The sequence below is a fragment of the Eleutherodactylus coqui genome, chromosome 6 (assembly GCF_035609145.1).
Source record: "Eleutherodactylus coqui strain aEleCoq1 chromosome 6, aEleCoq1.hap1, whole genome shotgun sequence".
In the NCBI taxonomy this organism is placed as follows: Eukaryota; Metazoa; Chordata; class Amphibia; order Anura; family Eleutherodactylidae; genus Eleutherodactylus; species Eleutherodactylus coqui.
The window spans coordinates 13450045-13468176 of record NC_089842.1 but is presented as its reverse complement, the minus strand read 5'-3'; the positions used below and the strand labels follow the sequence as shown (position 1 = coordinate 13468176).

The 18132-nt window shown below is 48.9% G+C and overlaps 1 protein-coding gene across 1 annotated transcript; it reads right to left on the bottom strand.

The window, feature by feature from the left end:
• Positions 1 to 1771: 1771 nt before the first annotated feature.
• On the bottom strand, positions 1772 to 17849 carry HP1BP3 (heterochromatin protein 1 binding protein 3). Its single transcript, XM_066606282.1, has 12 exons — positions 17759 to 17849; positions 12403 to 12504; positions 12163 to 12319; positions 11885 to 12047; positions 10107 to 10250; positions 9910 to 9990; positions 9644 to 9798; positions 9169 to 9259; positions 7765 to 7924; positions 5779 to 5890; positions 4339 to 4467; positions 1772 to 2983 (listed from the first exon to the last, which is right to left on the bottom strand). Exons 2-12 carry the CDS (start codon positions 12485 to 12487, stop codon positions 2698 to 2700), a joined length of 1563 nt encoding a protein of 520 aa, XP_066462379.1. The 5' UTR covers positions 12488 to 12504; positions 17759 to 17849; the 3' UTR covers positions 1772 to 2697.
• Between the last annotated feature and the right edge of the window lie 283 nt (positions 17850 to 18132).

The following is an 18132-nucleotide window of genomic DNA, read 5'->3' as shown; positions in this document are numbered from 1 at the left end:
GTTTAAATTGAATTCTGTATTTAACGGGCAGCCAGTGCAGTGACCGGCACAGGGCAGAGGCGTCCGAGTAGCGGCTGGACAGGAAGATGAGCCTGGCTGCCGCATTCAGGATGGACTGGAGAGGGTAGAGTCTGGTGCAGGGGAGGCCAATCAGCAATGAGTTGCAATAATCGAGCCGGGAGTGGATGGGGGCAACAGGAAGCGTTTTTAACATGTCCACAGTGAGAAAAGCCCCGTCCCCTCCACAATACATCCAAGGCTGTTTTCAGGTGAGCAGAATATTTCCACAGGATGCACGGAAAGACACTTAAAATTCTGCACCAAAATTTGCAGGTAGAAATGTGGATTTGGAGAGGAAGTCCACAACTGCAGATGAAGCAATATTCCATTGGTCCGAAGCACTTTAATTCACCCCATATCTGCACATATACAGGTAGCGGCTCATACATCTTTATGTATACACCGTTTATATAAAAGATGTGCAGAACAAATGCTGCTGCCTCGTGTGTCCCCCCTATTTCCTCATAGATTGTAAACTTGTGGCCCCCATATTTCCTGACAGACTGTAAGCTTTTGTGTCCCCCCACCCACCCCTATTTCCTCAGATTGAGGAAGTAGAGAGACACAAGAGCCCAAGTCCTCAGACTGTAAGCTCTTGCGTCCATCTATTCTCTTCTCGTAGATTGTAAGCTCTTTTTGTCCTCCTACCTCAGACTTGTAAAAGCCTTTGTGTCCCCGCCATTTCCTTATAAATCCTAAGCTCGTGTGCCCCCCCCCCCCCCCCCCAGATAGACTATACGCTCGTGTCCCCCCCACGGATAGACTATAAGCTCATGTCCCCCCATTACCACAGACTGTAAGCCCTTCTGTTCCCCTTTTTTCCCTCATACATTGTAAGCTCTGGTGCAGAGCCCTATAGTCTCCTTGTGAAGGGCCCACAGAGCTACTATGCATGAATGTAGGGATTCATGGGGAACACTGAAGAATACTCCACAAACAATGAAGTGATTGCAAGTTCAAGTCCCTTGTGGAGGCTAAAAAACTAAATAAAAAAACAATGAAAAAACCCAACTTTTCCAGCAGAAACCTAAACAATGAAAAGAAAAATTGGTTTTCCTGCATTCGTAAAAGTCTGAACTATTATAATATCCCATTATTTATCTTGCACGGTGAATCATAAAGTACAGAATGACAGAATTGTGCGTTTTTCCCACACATGAATGAAGAGCGATTAAGAAGGCGTTTATATCCCAAATGGTACAAATAGAAACTACAGCAGAAAACGACTCCGCACACAGATTCTTTGTTTTAGACCATCTCTAGTCATAAAGGGGTTGATGGGTTTTCCAGGCAAAAATACTCCGGATACGTCATCAATATTATTCTGCCTGTAAAACCCCTTTAAGGCCGGTTTCACACAAGCATATGATGCATTTATGTGCCCCGGCCCATCCTATTGGCCCGCACTCAAGGGCATCATAAAACCCTACGATGCCCCCTGTTTGGGTCAGATGATCTACAGTCAAGCTGAACACTCATTGGCCCATAATACATTCGTATGAAACCGGCCCAACGGAAAGATTTGCAACTCTTCAGTGTTGGACCCACTTCATTGTGGCTTGCAAATACTGGTCCAAGTCCCCCGAGGCGGAGCGCACGTGCGGCAGAAGTCGTCTGCGGAGATTCAACTGCCGATTCGCCCCAAGGGGGAAAATCCATGACTCAGCACAAGAAATGCTGCATCCGGGGAACAGAAGAACGACACCAAGACTTACTAGCAGAATCTAATATTTTATTGTAGCAAACAGCAGAATACCCATTGGTTCACTTTGTCTATCCTCACCCAAGTCTTTACAAAATGGCAAACATTAAAATAAAGACACAATCGGTTTAAAAATAAAAAAAAAAAAAAGGTTGGATTTCTGTACAACATGCTACGTCTAATCACTCACGTGTAGTCCTACAGACGCCACTAGCTGTGAGGACGATGGGCCGGGCATGTCTGATGGAAGCCTTGTTACAGGCAATGTATTGCAAAGAGGTCCCTCTGCTCCTCGGTTACAACATGCCTGACAGAGGCATATGGAAGACGGGTCAGAGGCGAGCCTCTCATCCCGGCCCATCACAGTCTCGCTAGTGGCTTGTCTGATGCTGGAAGGGCTCAGACTGATCTGCATCCTACGGAGCGCTATGTCAGCACCATCAGAATGATGTATCTGCTTCTTGCCTGGAGAGCAACTAACGGATTTCTCATGGAGCCCCCAGTGACATCGTTCTCTACGCAATAAAACAAAAAACAGGGTTTCCTGCAGCAAAAGGGACTCGTATTCATTTTAAATAATGAAACAATTGGTTAAACATCAACATTGATTTTTTTTGTGATTTTTTTTTTTTTTTGTCATTTACACAACCAAGAAAACCGTCTGGAAAAAAGGAAACTGAAATGGACCATTTGCTGGTTTAGGCCGGAGGACAACACTGGAGTAAGGAGGGGTAGGGGTTGCACAGCGGCTACGGCTATACCAAAAACAGATGTGTGAATGCTGCGCCATTCGGAAATCAAACAGGAAGTGGGGGGTAAGGGGGGGGGATTAACAACCAACTTTAGAAAAAGTTGCTTCTCCTGGAAATAAACCACTAGAACGGTTCCATTCTCTTGGCTGTTGTCTCGAGGTGCCCGATTTCTGCGCTTCTGGCTCACTTCCTAGACCTCAGCGACTTCCTCGAGCTGGACTTGCCTTTCGCTGCAGGCTTTACAGCTTTCTTTGCGGGTGCTGGCTTCTTTGTGGCCCTGCTGGCTGGTTTTTTGGCAGGGGCAGGAGGTGGGGGAGCAGCTTTTCCCTTCTTAGCTTTAGGGGGGGGTGGTGCTGGAGCCTTTTTGGGGGCGCTCTTTGCCTTGCCTCGGGGGGCTGGAGCTCTCTTCTTGGGTTTAGGAGGAGGAGCTCTGGACCTGGATTTAGATGGAGCTGCCTTCTTCTGCATCCTGTGTGTGACAAGAAACGTTATTCCATATACAATTCTGACTGGGTCAGACCTACACAAGCACAATTAGGCGGCATTCACAGTTTGCCTAAAAAAAGGCTTTTTTTAAATAAAAAGCCTACAGGCGGTTTGTAACAATACTTGTGTTTTTAGAACACCTTTATGAAGTTCAGAAGCACATTAAACAAAACAGAAAAAATCCCCCACAAGTCTGGACCAGCCTTATAGACTGATGCGTAAGTAAAGGGCGGTCTAGTTGTAAAACCATATAGATGGACTATCCCCAGAAAATGCCATCAAGAGTAGATTGAAGGGGATCTGCTGCCTGGAAGCCTCTCCTATCAGCTGGTTGCTGGGTCAGTGTGCTCATGCACAGAGCTGAAGTGTGCAGGAAGTAGACAGCTCCGTTCCCACGACAGTGGCCAGGTTTGGTAATACAGGCAAAGTTCCTGCAGGAGCACAGTAACTTTGTGAACAGCTGATCAGTGGGAGTCCCAGGTGGTGGACCCTGCTGATGTAATATTGATAGCGTATCCTCAGGACATGCCATCAATAGTCTACAACCGGACAGGCCCTTTAACCCCTTAACGCTACAGCACATACATTTACGATCTGGAGGTTAGGGGTTTGTATGGAAGGGGACACCTCCTGCCACAGTTTAAAAAAGATTCTAAATATTTGGTATGGCTGCATCCATAAAAGTCCGATCTATGAAAGTAACACATTTATTCTGAACGGTGAACGTCATCAGAAAAATAAATATATGAAAAACGCCAGAATTTTGGTTGCCCAGTCTCCAAGAAAAAAATGGAATAAAAAGTGATCAAGAAGTCGTAAGTACTCCAAAAGGTACCAGTACAAACCAAAGGACGGACTGCAAAAATGCCCTTGAACAACTATGTCGACGGAAAAATAAAAAAAGTTATGGCGGCAGAAAATAAAAAAAATAAAACATCTTCAGGGGAAAAAATAAATAAAAATTATATACATATAAGTTTGGTATTGTAGTAATCGTACTGACCCATAGAATAAAGTTAGCATGTCATTTCTGTTACAGTGTGCACGCCGTAGAAACAACACCCCCTCAAAGATCACAGAATTTAGTTTTTTCCCCCATTTTACTCCACTTAGCTTTTTTTAAACGTTTTCCAGTATTGAAGAATACAACTTGTTACGCTAAAAACAATCCCTCATACAGCGACGTCGATGGAGAAATAGACGTTCTGATTTTTTTTAAAGTGGAGAGGAGGGTGGGAGCGGACTAAAAATGGGGAAAAAAAGGGTCCGCATCCTTAAGGAGTTAGGCAGGTTATAGTGCTATGAAGTGCCCTCTTCTCTGTTCTGGGGTTCACTTACCTCCTCTTTGGAGGAGGCTCCTCATCCTCAGATTCTTCTTCAGACGACGACTCCTCTTCATCTTCTGATTCGTTGTCAGACTCTTCATCCTCTTCCTCAGATGCCTTGTCAGGGAACAGCACATAGGGGCTGCAGGAGAGATACAGGATGTGATCTACTCTTCCACTTAGGTGTTATTCTGTAGACTCTATAGCAGACTGTATCAGCCATGACATTAAAACCACTGATTATTATGTCATTCTCCCCTTACAAAAAAATTCTGATCCATTGAGGCCCGGACTCCACAAGACCTGTGAAGTGTCCCGTGGTTTCTGCCCAAGTCATTCGCAGATCTTTTATGTTCTGTAAGTCGCTTGGTGCAGCCTCCACAGATCAGACTCGTTTCCCATGATTGGATTGAGATCCGGGTAGCTGGAGAAGTTACCACCTTGATCTCTTTGCCCTGTTGCTCATGCATTCCTGAATAATGTTTGCCGTACAGCCAGGCACATTATACTGCTTGTAGAGGGCGCTGCCATTAGGGAATCCCATTTCATGAAGGGAGTACGATGCCAAGACCCAAGTACCCAGCAGAACATTGCCTATCGCACTACTGTTCTGGAGATGCTCTGAACCAGTCATCTACACATTGTAATTTGGCCTTGTCACAGTCGCCAAGATCCTCACATTTCTCCCTTTTTTCCTACATCCAACAAATCATCTTCAAGATGATCGCTTGCTGTCTGATATATCCCCCATGACAGGCGCCACTGTCACCAGATAATCAGCATTATTGACTTCACTTGTCAATCCCATACTGTCCCCCAATGAAGTTCGAACACAGCGTAAAAATCTGCCTCTTTTGAGATAGACTTCTACGGGAGAACACACGCACTGCAATCAGAAGAGAGTCAGATTTTCATGCTGTGTGCGGACTTCACCGTTGGGAAAGTATAAAAACAAAAAACAGCTCCCTATCACCTCCCCCGAACCTCAGCATAACTTAGTTTATAGCGCTGGTAAGAGGTGACAGGTTTAATGTTATGGCTGACTGGTGTACAAACCGTTAACGGGATTTTCTATCCTCTGGAGAGATCAGTAGTTTATGGAGGGGTGTCCGCCGCTAGGGACCCCCGACCATCAGCAGATCATCCAGCTAGCCGTTGAGTGCAGCAGGCCGGATGTCATCCACTGACAGAGCAGGAAGTGCGGGCAAAGTCTTCACTTCCATTAAAATCAATGGGCGCACAGCGCTGCTACGCCATTTCCTGCTCCTCTCCTGGTCAGGACAGGATAGGACATCCTGACCAAGAGACAAGCAGGAAGCGAAGGAGCAGCAAATCTGCAGCAGTCCCATCGCATGTGGTTGTTTGCCCTTAAAGCATCATCACTAGACACAATCAGGTAGCATATAATATTATATAGAGCTTTCACATGGACAGATTTGTGAGTGACACCTACCTGGGGTAATATGGGAAGCTGAGCTGGTATGTGCCACTGAAACCTTTCCCAGAGATCTGCTCCATCCAGCCGTTCTTCTCGCACTTCTGCAGGGTTCTCTTCAGCAGGTGAACTAAGGGAGAAAAGAGACAGAACATGATTTTAAGGCAGTTGTCCAGTTATGAGCTACTGATAGCCTGCCCTCAGGATAGGCCTATAGCAGATCAGATGGGTTCCACTGTTTGCTGGGCCACAGCACTTGGGTAAGGAGCTGATTTTTGCAGCAAGCAGACAGCGCCGTTCCCACTGCAGTGGCCCAGCCTGGTATTGCAGTTCAAGTTCCCATTCATCATGGCCAGAGTGCAGCAGCCCAAAAAACAGCTGATCGGATGTGATTCACCACCGATCTGCAATTGGTGGACTATTTTAAGGACAGGCCATTACAAAATGACCCCTTCCCTCCCATGCCATTTTGTGTTTTAGCATTTTTGTTTTTACTTTCCCACTTTTAAAACATCGTTACTTTATTTTTCCTTCGACAGCCAGCTAAGGGCTCTTTTTTTTAGCGGGAAAGTTGTATTTTCCCACTGTACTATGTACTGAAAAGCCTTTGAATATTTCCAGTTGGAGTGGAAAGAGGAGGGGGAGCAATTTTACCCTTTTCTTTAAGGGCTGGGGAATGTTTTTGTTTTTACAGCGTATACCGTGCAGGTAACAATAACACAACTTTATTCTGTAGATGAGTACAACTAATGAAATACCAAAATTTGTAGTTTTGTTGTACAATTTAAAAAAAAAATTTGCTTTCTGTCGCCATCTTCAGACCACAACATTACATTTTTTATCTAAGGGGATCAGAAATATTGTTTTCTGAGGGTGAACTGTGATTTCCTTTGGTACCATTTTGAGGAATATACGACTTTTTGATTGCTTTTTTGTAACTTTTTTCCTTGGAGGCAGAGTGACCATGGAAGTGCCATTCTGGCAGGTAAATACAATGTTTTAATATATCTTATTTTACAGATGAGTAATATCAAGTTATTTTTTGTTTTTATATTACAAAATGTGAAGAGGCTTTTTTTTTAAACTAATAAAAAAATAAATAAATAAACTTTATATTTTTTGCAACAATAAACCCTGATATTTAGGGTTTTTTGTCATGTGATCGTTTACACAATAAACTGCAGTACTTCTGTATTACAGTATGTTGTATTTCTACAGACACTATTAAAGGGGTATTCCAGTTAGTGGCCGTAATTTCAAGTTTTCATCCATTCACGATCCGGACTACAGCAGGTCCCGTTCCCTCGTCTTCATCACTTCCCGGTTTGTTTTCCCACGACAACGAACGGACGGCAGGCTGCTCCATTTAGTGTCAATGGGACTGCCAGAGATAGTTGAGCGCTGTACTCTGCTATCTCTGGCTGTCCCATGGAGTGACGGTGCATTTGAGCGACCTGCTCTCAGTTCTTTGCTGTGGGAAAAGAAACCGGGAAGTGAGGAGCCGGTGGAGCAGGATCCCCCATTTTATAGATCAGTAGGGGTTCCAGTGGTTGGACCACCAATGATCCATCAGTTTTCTTGAAAATACAGCCAGAGGCAAAGCATAATTGGCAAAAATATATGGCAGCCCATGGGGCGTTCATGAGGTCCCGGGCTGCTATAATACTCAAGCAGCATTCCGCAATCTCATTGAAAGGGAGCAGTTTGATTGGAAGAGAGCGCTCCCTCCATTTGTTGGACCATTTAAATGCCAGCAACATATAAATGGTTAACAGCTACCATCAGCATTATATCAGATCGCAGATATTGCACGCAGGTGCCAGCTATATGGAGAGGGCTCAACTCCAGGGCTCGCTCCATACAGCCACCACTGCCAGAGGTCGTACACTATTTTGTGTGAAGGCGTTAATAAAGGGGCTGTCCAGTAAGTAAATCTCAGCCCTATCAGACACACGGAGGGCAGTCAGCAACAGAAAGCAGAAGACTTGGTGTATCCTGACTCACCCTGAAAACTAGAGTTGCCCCCAGGGTGGTTCTCCAGCACATATTTCTTGATGGCAGTTGTGGAACAGGTCTTGGGCTCATTCATGGCTGTGATGGCAGACAGGATGGCATCCTCAAACCCTGCACCGCTCAGAAGGGGTTTATCTCCTGCCCGCTTCAGCTGCAAAACAGAAGAAAATCACTTTGCATCTCAGACACTCATGTGAGGCTTATCTGTCGCAGCAGAATCATCCTCATCAACGAGAGGTTTCCCCATGTGAGGTAAAGCAGCAGCGATGTCGAACCCTGAAGTGTAACAAAGCGACACTTCTTCTCAATCTGCTTCTGAAGGAAAACAATTACAGCCCTGGTATAGCAAGTCTCTAAATAAAACCTCTTTCTGTTCCTCCTCCGCCCACGCATATATGCGCTTAAACAAATAATTGCGAGTATCATGTTCAAGTGTATGCAGCTTTCCCTCCAGAATAGTTCACTTCATCCTCTTAATATAAGCCGTAAATGGGGTTTTCTGGGTAAAAGCAGTGTAACGTGATATGTGATGCACGGTTTGGGGTTAATTTCTCTTGTATCAAGGTGCGCCCTTCTCCCACCGTTCACATGACTGTAGCACTAGCGGAAGAGCATTGGTCAAGGTAAGCAACAACCACCTGTGCCCCACGTCACTATGCTGTGCACACCACTAGTAGTCAGCATGTCACAGCATCATGTGACTGAATGGTCAGTCTCTCTTCTGACAATGCAAGAAGGGAGGGGTTCAGGCTGCGCTGGTGGGAGGTGGAGTTATAAGGAAAGAAAGTAGGGGGAGCAGTCAGAACCGTACTGGCCACTGGAGACGTCTTGCGTTTCAAGGCTTTCATGCATGTGCCACAATTAGGACAGCGCATGCATGTGACGTTGTTCATGACGTGTTTGGCGGAAAGTAATTTACTGCAAACGCGCCGGATCCAACCCATCGCATGCACAAAAGCCCTGCGATGCAAGCCCTTAGTGGGTCGTGTTTAAATGTCAGAGCTAGAAGACAGCCCGAACCACAGCGTGAGATGGACCGCCGATCGGACGATACACTTTGTTTTTGCATACAGTGCAGTTTAAGATCCAAGTTTGTGAAGGGAAGCATCGCTTTATAATGTTCAGCAACACCCCCATCTAACATTACCATTGGGGATCACTGAGAAATGTGGTCCCAGGTTCCCTTCAAAGAGAGGACTGCGAGGTCTGCTGCACAAACCTATCTAGGTAGAAGCGTTGGGCCCCATGAAACATACGACATGCCCCCGAACCTATCATGTGCTGTCACTAGGTGAAAGTAACATGGCACTATGCAAGTGCATTACATCAGGGAACATAAGGAAGGCATGGTGTATAAGACATGACGGATATCCGATACGTGCAGGGCAGACTGACCTGGAATGTGCCAGAAGCTCCTTTTCCTGTGATCTGCTCCAACTGGCCCTTCTCCACTGCTCTCTGCAGAGCGTTCTTCAGGAGCTGAGGCCTGCAAAACCCAACAAACAAGTCCCTTCAGTGCACTGGTCTGGTGATCATGTCTGTATGCTTACTATAAGACCAAAAGGCACATGGTTGTATTTTCGGGCTATGTGCTCTTTGCGTGTTCCACGAAGAACTTATGGCCCCCATTACAGCCATATGAGGCTATGCTCATGCATAATTTTTTTATGCAGGCCAAAAAACTGGCATGTCCCATTTCCATCGGTTTTCATGGATGGGTCTAGAATGTGCAGGATCTGTGGAGGTCAGACAGCACACAGGTGGGTGTCTGATGCGAGTTACGCCTGAGTTTCTCGAGTGCAACTCACACTACAGCCATGTGCCATATTATATAAGGTCTTCCTGGTCTTATTTATTGTGCATATCTCACCTGACATCCACCTTGAGCTTGGGGTAATACTGCGACACATATTTCTTGATGAGGCTGTAGGAAGCTTCCTTGGGCTCACACAGTCTGGTGAATGCCAGCGGCAGGATGTCTTCCAGTTTGACGTTGGGTTGGTCGCCTGCTGCAGAGCTGTTCTTCTGTAAAAAATACAAGAGGCAGTGAATAAGGACCTGATGTAAGAACGACCCTCCAAACCGGCCAACAGAACAATCCTCAACCACAATGGAAGGTAAAGAGATTCTACGCACCTTCTTGTCCTTGGACTTTGATGCGGATTTTGAGGAGTTGGACACAGCTACAAAGCTGCCGGACGCTCCCTTCCCCTTGATCTGGTTAAGTGAAAATAACACATTAGGCTTCACATCTATTGTTCTGTCGTCAGCAGAGACTAAACGAAAAGCACAACAGAGCAACTATTGGCATGAGCTCTGATGCGCACTCTCACCTGGCGGATATTTCCTCTCTGCAGCGCTCTCTTTAAAGATTGCTTCAGCAGGTATCCCCTTTTCTCCAGCTCCAAGGAGGGGTACTTGCTGATGATGTATTTTCGAATTGCCACAACAGAAGCCCCTGTCTTTTGGAAACAGGCCTGCAAGTCAAACAGAACGTTAGACGGCTGTCTGGATGAAAACCTTCCGCTACATGACGGCCGCTGACAACACTATTAAAAGGGGTTTTCCGGCAACAAAATGGAAATTCTGAAAATGCTAAAATCTAGGAGGTCCAGCTAAGTAGTGGCAACCTGGACCTTTTATCTGCCCCCCTGGACCCTTTTCTTCATTCCGTGCAGCCGCTGATCTGCCGCTGTGTGTACATACATCACTTCCCCAGTACAGACAGCAGCAGACTACAACTCCCAGCATGCATAAAGCTTGTTTACAGCCCAACGCTGTAGCTCCGCCCCCAGGTCCTACAACTTACCAGCACCAACCTCCCTCCAACTCAGACTGCAGACAGGAGCTTCCGGTACGCTGAGACGCACATGAGCAATACAGCGCAGCACTCCAGCACCTGTCCTCCCATCTTGCACTGCTCACAGGATGTGGGAGGTTATGGGGAGGAAGTAGCAAATGCAGACAAGATGTCAAAGGAAGTTGAGATATTTTTTGGACGAAGGGTCACATGACATATAGAAAATAAAGAAAGTAGCTGTCCCGGGTGCAGTGAACCTATTACAAAATGGATTATTGTGATGATGTACTACATTAGACTCTAAAATGTTAGTCTGTGCCTGGGATAGCCCTTTAAAAGCGGTTCACCAGGACTTTTACTATAGATGACCTATTCTCATGCCAAGTTATCAACAGTTGATCGGCGGGGAGCCACCACTCAGGATCCCTGCTAATCAGCTGCTCCCTGGGCCGGCGGTTAGTAAAGACAGCGCTGTCCGTATCGCAGCAGCCGGTTGGTTTTGTACTACAGGTACAGCTCCCGATGAAATCAATGGGAGCTGTGCCAATAGTGCCAAATCGGCCACTGCACCTACTTCCAGTGCTGTGATCTGCGGGAAACCCAAGCGGAAGTCCAACATTGATCAACTATTGATGGGCTATCATAAGGATAGGTCATCAATATTTAAAGTCTCAGACAACCCCTTTACACTTGTCCTAAACCAAAGCTAGATCTAGACCCAACATTACACCCTGGAAACATGTGAATCACAAGAATGCAGTAAAGGAGCGGACCAATACGACAAATACTCCCTCCATAGAGAGTACATGGGCAGTGGTGTCTACTGACGGTAGGAGAGGCTGCATATACTTTTGGTTATGTACTGCAAGCATATAATCTATAGGTACTTCACGTAGATGTGGGCTCAGGTGGCCTCTCATGTGTGCGTCATTAGGGAGAGTTTTTCACTAAGCTGTGGGATTCCTTCCAGGGGTTTCATCACAAGTGACGAAAATAACGCTGCAACGGAACCCCTGAACAAAACCGTTCCCTGTCATTAGTGAGATGGACCCCACTTTGACAGTTTCCGTTTGTATCCATTATGGTTGGCGTACAGAATAATGTGGTCAATTATGTTATTCTATACTCCAAATATAACAGAAACGAACGGAACCCTTGTAAACCAACACCAAAATGGTGCCCGTTTCACTAATGATGGTGAATGTCTCCGTTTGGGGTTTCAGTCACAGTTATCTGTGATAAAAAACCCCAGACGAAAAAACGCTGTAGGAAAGCTTCAGAATCCATCAGTGTCCTGCCTGCAGCGTTTACCTTGATTGCTTCAGTCAGAATTTCATCCATCTTGGGACGAGAAGAGGAAGCCATATGGGTCTGTTTCTGTGCCCGGGCTAGCTGGCTGGCAGATAGGGTGGCCCATGATGGAATGGTCTTCTTCACCTTCTTCTCTTTTTCCTTGGACTGCTCCTTCTCACCACTGAAAGCACAAATAAGGAGTGTAAGTCACTAAGTTGAGATGCATGACTGCCATCCTATGGCTGCTAAGAGACCGCACCATCCATCCCTCGCAGCAGTGCTGCAGCGTCACTTACTCTTTTTTGGCCTCCTCGCTCACTGCCCCCTCATCCTTTTTATCCTCATTGGCCTCGGACTCTTTCGGCTGCTCAGTCTCACTGGATGTTGCGGGGGGCGTTTCGGTCTCTTGCTCCTCTCCAGTGGATGCGGACTCTTCAGAACTGGCATCAGCCTCTGCAATACAAGGGAAATGTGAAATACCATTTGTAACTGATGTTGGGTGTTCTTCTCTGACCCTTTAACCCCCAACACATTACCTGCCTTCTTCTCCTCAGTTTCTGCGGGGCGGTTTTTCGGGGCAGCCTCCTGGCTGGATGAATTGACAGATCGACGAATCGGCATCGTGAAATCTCTAGAACCTTCATATATGAAAAAAGAACAGAGATCAAAGAAAGTTCCGTCAGGTACAAAAGGGTGAACGATGAAACGACTGCAGCGCCACGTCGCTCACTGGTTACACTGCAGGAGGCGCTCTGTCCACAGTGGGGTGACAAAGGGGTTACCCACTGCCATACAGTGTTTTTATGGCGGCTAACCAGGGGACTTCAGAAAATGACTGCAGTGCTGTACAATCCGGATCTGGCATCAGACTGCTAATCAGGGACCAATCAAGATGCTCTGTGATCGTTTAACTCCTTAGATGCCACAGTCAATAGAGACTGTGGAATCTAAAGTGTTTCATTGAAGGAGGGGGCTTCTCTGTCAATCCATTGGCGCCCTGCGACTCGATTGTGGTGCACAGATGAGTTAACGTGGCAGCCGGGGCGGTCTGCGGTGAGCTTCTGCCTATTAGGCCACAACAGACTAGTCCTCTCATTCCGAGTGTACAAAAGTAGTCTGCGGAGTGCGTTCAGAAATTGGAAACGGCAAGGAAGGAAACTCATAACCCAAAATCCAGCCCATAACTTTTGTTTAGGGAGCCCCCAGGAGCTGACGGACTCCCTTTAAAGGGGCGCTCTACCTTTAAATACAAGATAGGTCATCAATAGCAGATTGCTGGGGTTTGCCGCTAAAGACTGCATCGACCTGCTGACCGCCAGAGCTGGTGTTTCATGGAGCTGTTGTGCACAGATGACACCCAGCGTCGTACGCTGCTACGGTACCGCAGACACGGTGCAGCTCTGCACTTGGCCCCATCGATCAGCAGGGGTCTCTGCCGGCGATTCCCGATGACCCCTTAGGGCTCCTTCACACAGATGTAATGCAATTTTGGTCCGTGAAGAACGGACAGATTCCAGTTTTTCAACAAAATTGGAAAAAGGCCAAATTGATGTCACTTTTTTTTCCCCCACACTGTCTCCTGGCAACAGGCATAAAACATGCACCACACACGTGTAACATCCGTGTTTGCTGCGTTTTTTTACGCTCCCATAGACTTTCATGGGTGATTTTGGTCCAAGAATGCGGACAAAAACAGAAGGTGCTGCGACTTTTTTTTTTAATGCACGACATCGGTCTGCGTAAAAACCTGGCATCTGAATATACAACATGTCCTATTCACAGGGGCGGCTTACAGACGGCACACGGACCGTCCAACTGCTGGAGGCAAATGTGACGAACTGAAGAAAAAACAAAAGGCAGCGTGCTCCGTTATGTGCTCAGATATCACATGTATGGGCGCTGAGGATTTTTTTTTCCTTTTACACACGTTGCCAGCGGACAGTGAAAAAAAAAAAAGTCATTGATTTGGCCTTTTAGGACGACACACGGATGTGAAAAAAAAGCTACTTGTGGATTATCTGTCACGGCTTTTTTAATAGACCCATTCGACGCCATCTTGCAGGCGGTCGCCGCGTTTATACCGCCTGGATAATAGTATAAATATTTATGTTATGGAGAAATAAAAACAGTTTAACAAATAAATAAATCGTGTCTTTTTACACATTTGCATTGGTGAAACATTTGTGAAATGAAAAAAGTGGTGACCGATAACCCAGAACGGCCACAGGGCCGCGAAACACCGTGAAATCGGGCAGTTTTTTCACGGCTCAAGTTTGCATACGGCCGTGTGAATGAGCCCCTACTGTAACGGACCCAAAATACAGACAGGTAACACACCGATGCAAACAGGCCCCCTCCACTTCCCCCTGCTGCTGGGGTCCCCCAGGGCTCGGTCCTCAGCCTCCTCCCCTCCTTACGGTTGGCGTCCCCCAGGGCTCGGTCCTCAGCCTCCTCCCCTCCTTACGGTTGGCGTCCCCCAGGGCTCGGTCCTCAGCCTCCTCCCCTCCTTACGGTTGGCGTCCCCCAGGGCTCGGTCCTCAGCCTCCTCCCCTCCTTACGGTTGGCGTCCCCCAGGGCTCGGTCCTCAGCCTCCTCCCCTCCTTACGGTTGGCGTCCCCCAGGGCTCGGTCCTCAGCCTCCTCCCCTCCTTATGGTTGGCGTCCCCCAGGGCTCGGTCCTCAGCCTCCTCCCCTCCTTACGGTTGGCGTCCCCCAGGGCTTGGTTCTCAGCCCCTCCCTTTTCTCCATTTACACAGCTCCATTTCAGTACCATCTCTATGCTGACGACCTCCAGCTATACACCTCTTGCCGTGACATCACAGCGACAATCCTGCAGAACGCCTCCGACTGTCTGTCCGCTGTCTCTAACACCATGTCCTCTCTCTACCTAAAACTGAACCTCTCAAAAACTGACCTTCTCCTGCTTCCACCCTCTACTAACCGACCTCATCCTGACATCTCCATCTCAGTGTGTGGCACCATAACTCCCAGCACGCCCGCTGTCTTAGGGTTATATTCTACTCCGATCTCTCCTTCACCCCCTACATCCAATCTCTGGCCGAAACATGTCAGCTGCACCTCAAGAACATCGCAAGAATCCGCCCTTTTCTCACTGTAAACACGCTGAAAACGCTCACTGTTGCCCTCATCCACTCTCGGCTTGATTATTGCAACTCGTTGCTGATCGGTCTCCCCTGCACCAGACTCTACCCTCTCCAATCCATCCTGAATGCAGCAGCCAGGCTCATCTTCCTGTCCAGCCGCTACTCGGACACCTCTGCCCTGTGCCGGTCACTGCACTGGCTGCCCGTTAAATACAGAATTTAATTTAAACTCACCACCTTCATCCATAAAGCCCTCCACAGTGCAGCGCCCCCCTATATTGCCTCTCTCATCTCAATCCATCACCCAGCCTGGGCTCTCCGCTCTGCTAACGAAATCAGACTGAGCGCCCCTTTAATTCGAACTTCTCATTCCCGCCTCCAAGACTTCTCCAGAGCAGCACCGGTCCTCTGGAACGCACTACCAAAGGCTACCCGGGCAATCCAGGACTCGCAGAACTTCAGGAGTGCTCTAAAAATGCACCTCTTCAGGGAGGCATACCGCATTCCCTAAACAAACCCCTCTGTACTCCGCCTGATAACATGGTCCCTGACCTACTGACTGCAATCCCTGCTAGCCATCATAAACCGCTCCTGCAGTCATACTGATCCTGCCATCACACGACTAAATGTCTGACCATTGTCTATGTATACCATCCCTCACTCTCCACCTCGCCATACCGTGCCCATCTCCTCCCCGCCATACCGTGCCCATCTCCTCCCCGCCATACCGTGCCCATCTCCTCCCCGCCATACCGTGCCCATCTCCTCCCCGCCATACCGTGCCCATCTCCTCCCCGCCATACCGTGCCCATCTCCACCCAGCCATACCGTGCCCATCTCCACCCAGCCATACCGTGCCCATCTCCACCCAGCCATACCGTGCCCATCTCCACCCAGCCATACCGTGCCCATCTCCACCCAGCCATACCGTGCCCATCTCCACCTCGCCATACCGTCCCCATCTCCACCTCGCCATACCGTGCCCATCTCCGGGGTCTTGTTTTTATTTCCCGTCTTGCCAGCGCTGCGGTATATGTTGGCGCTATACAAATAAAGATCATCTATCCTGGCTGTAGATCACCGGTAGCTTAAAGGGGTTTCCAAGACTCTAATATTCATGACCTCGCCTAACAATAGGTCATTGAGGGGGGTCCGCGGCCCGAGATCCCCTCCGACCAGCTTATTTGATAGTGGCGCTTAGGTGAACGCCGCCAATACCAGGCGCAGCGTCGTCCAGGTTATAGTGGCCATATCTGGTATAGCGGCTCAGTCCCATTCAAGCGAGCTGCTTTCAAGCCATGTGACGCTACCGGCCTGCGAGGAGGCCGCGGCGCTCAGCTGATCGGCAGGGATCGCGCCAATCCAACAACAATGACATCTGAAGGCAGCGCAGCGATAGTCAAGGCCTGAAAAACCCCTTTAAGGGCTCCTTCACGGGGTGTATTTACGTGCGCGATATGCAGCGAGGAGGCCCCGCCCATTCCAACATGGTCGCTTATAACGGCCGATATTTACGGCACAGACAAACCCGCGGCTCGCTCTATTTTTCGGCGCACCTGAAGTTCCCATAGAAATCAATGCGGGGCGCAATGTGTGCGATACGCTGCGAGAACATCTGGAACCAATTAACCATTTGAGGCGATGAGACTTGCTCGCCGCACGTAAATAAACACGCCCTGCGGGCGGAAAGTGTGCAGCGTCGTGTGAAGGGGCCCCGAGGGCCACCGACCGCGCAGTATTACACGGTTGTTGCTCCGTCACAGCGGCGCTGCGGATTCCGTTTTCTTGTTCTGCCACAAAAGCAGGAACATAGAATAAATCTTTATTTATATAGCGCCACCATATACCGCAGCGCTGCCAGCGTGGCGGGACGGAACCGAACGGACTCCATTACACATAAGGGGTCCGTCCAGCGGGTGGCGCCCTCCAGGGAGCACAAAGCGCCATTATGTCTTGGAATTTAACGTAAATCTGCGACTGAGGCTTCAAACAGAACCTCCAACCAGAGCAGCCGAGCAGAAGGGTTATCTGTCCTCCTGAGGCCCTCAGGTAGATGACTGGCGGCCATCTTATGTTAGGGCTCAGAGCTCTGCACTTGGCTTAGGGTGACATTGTGAGGTACCCCTCAGTCTGGGGTGCACCGGGTCACTATCAGGGTACGGGTCGGGTAATGGAGGGCAGACGCTGCTGCAGGGGGAAGGGAGACATCGACGCGACGGATCTCATTCCCTCACATAACCCGCAGCCAATCAAAGTGCGAGGGCTGAAGAATCCAGCCAGTCAGAGAGCGAGGGCTGGGAACTCAGCCAATCAGAAAGCGAGCGTTGAGAATTCAGCCAGTCAGCGCTTAGCGAAAAGCGGGAGAAGAAAACACAAAACAAAGAGGCAGCATTCGGTGGGCGGGGCCTTCATCAGCCAATCAGCAGCCGTAGCATCTTTTAAACGAACCGAAGTGATGGGCGGGCTCTGCGCCTGCGCGACGGGGGGGGGGGGGGTGACGGGACCCGGGGGCAGCGAGAAAGGGCCACAAAAAAATATATAGTGGTGCAGCCGGGAAGGACGCCGTGCACCGGGGAACGTCCTCCGAGAACGGCGGCGGGGTCTGCGGGTGCATCTCTCCTGCAAGCGCCGTCATTTCGATGCAGAACATGGCGCCTGCCCCCCTCCCCCTATAAACACAATGGCGGCTGCTCGTCGGCTTCCCGCTCGGCACCGGGCTCTGCTTGCCGCCACACGTTACCCGCCGCCCGCACACCTGCTCTGCCGCCGCCCGCAGCCTCTTCTCTTACCTCGGGCTCCGGAGCTGATTGAACGCCCTGCAACTCGCGCTATCCGACCACAGGACACGCCCCCTCACGTGAGCGCGCCCGCCGACGTCCGCGACGTAGTCTCCATGACAACCGGGAGCAGAGCGGCCGTAGACCGAGCCGGTGCTGCAAGCGTCGCTCCTGTGAAGCGTCTCTGCGCGCAGACTCCATTCACACGGGGCGGTGCGGTTGTACTAAAAACCGCACCAAAAAGTGCTCTGGTGAAGCCGGGCGTCGTTACTGCGTGTAGTGGAAGGTGGCGGAAGACGCAGGCGGCTTTGTAAAAGCACTTGGGCTTAGTTCACACAGGGCGGATTTGCCGCGGAAATCGGCATGCGGCCGCTAATCTTGGGGTG

Coding starts and splice junctions, on each gene's coding strand:
- HP1BP3 (XM_066606282.1), bottom strand. CDS start 12,487: ATGCCGATTCGTCGATCTGTCAATTCATCCAGCCAGGAGGCTGCCCCG. Junction 7,925..9,168: donor GAGCTTCTGGCACATTCCAG/GTCAGTCTGCCC, acceptor TCTGTTTTGCAG/CTGAAGCGGGCAGGAGATAA. Junction 5,891..7,764: donor GGGCAACTCTAGTTTTCAGG/GTGAGTCAGGAT, acceptor TTTCTCCCTTAG/TTCACCTGCTGAAGAGAACC.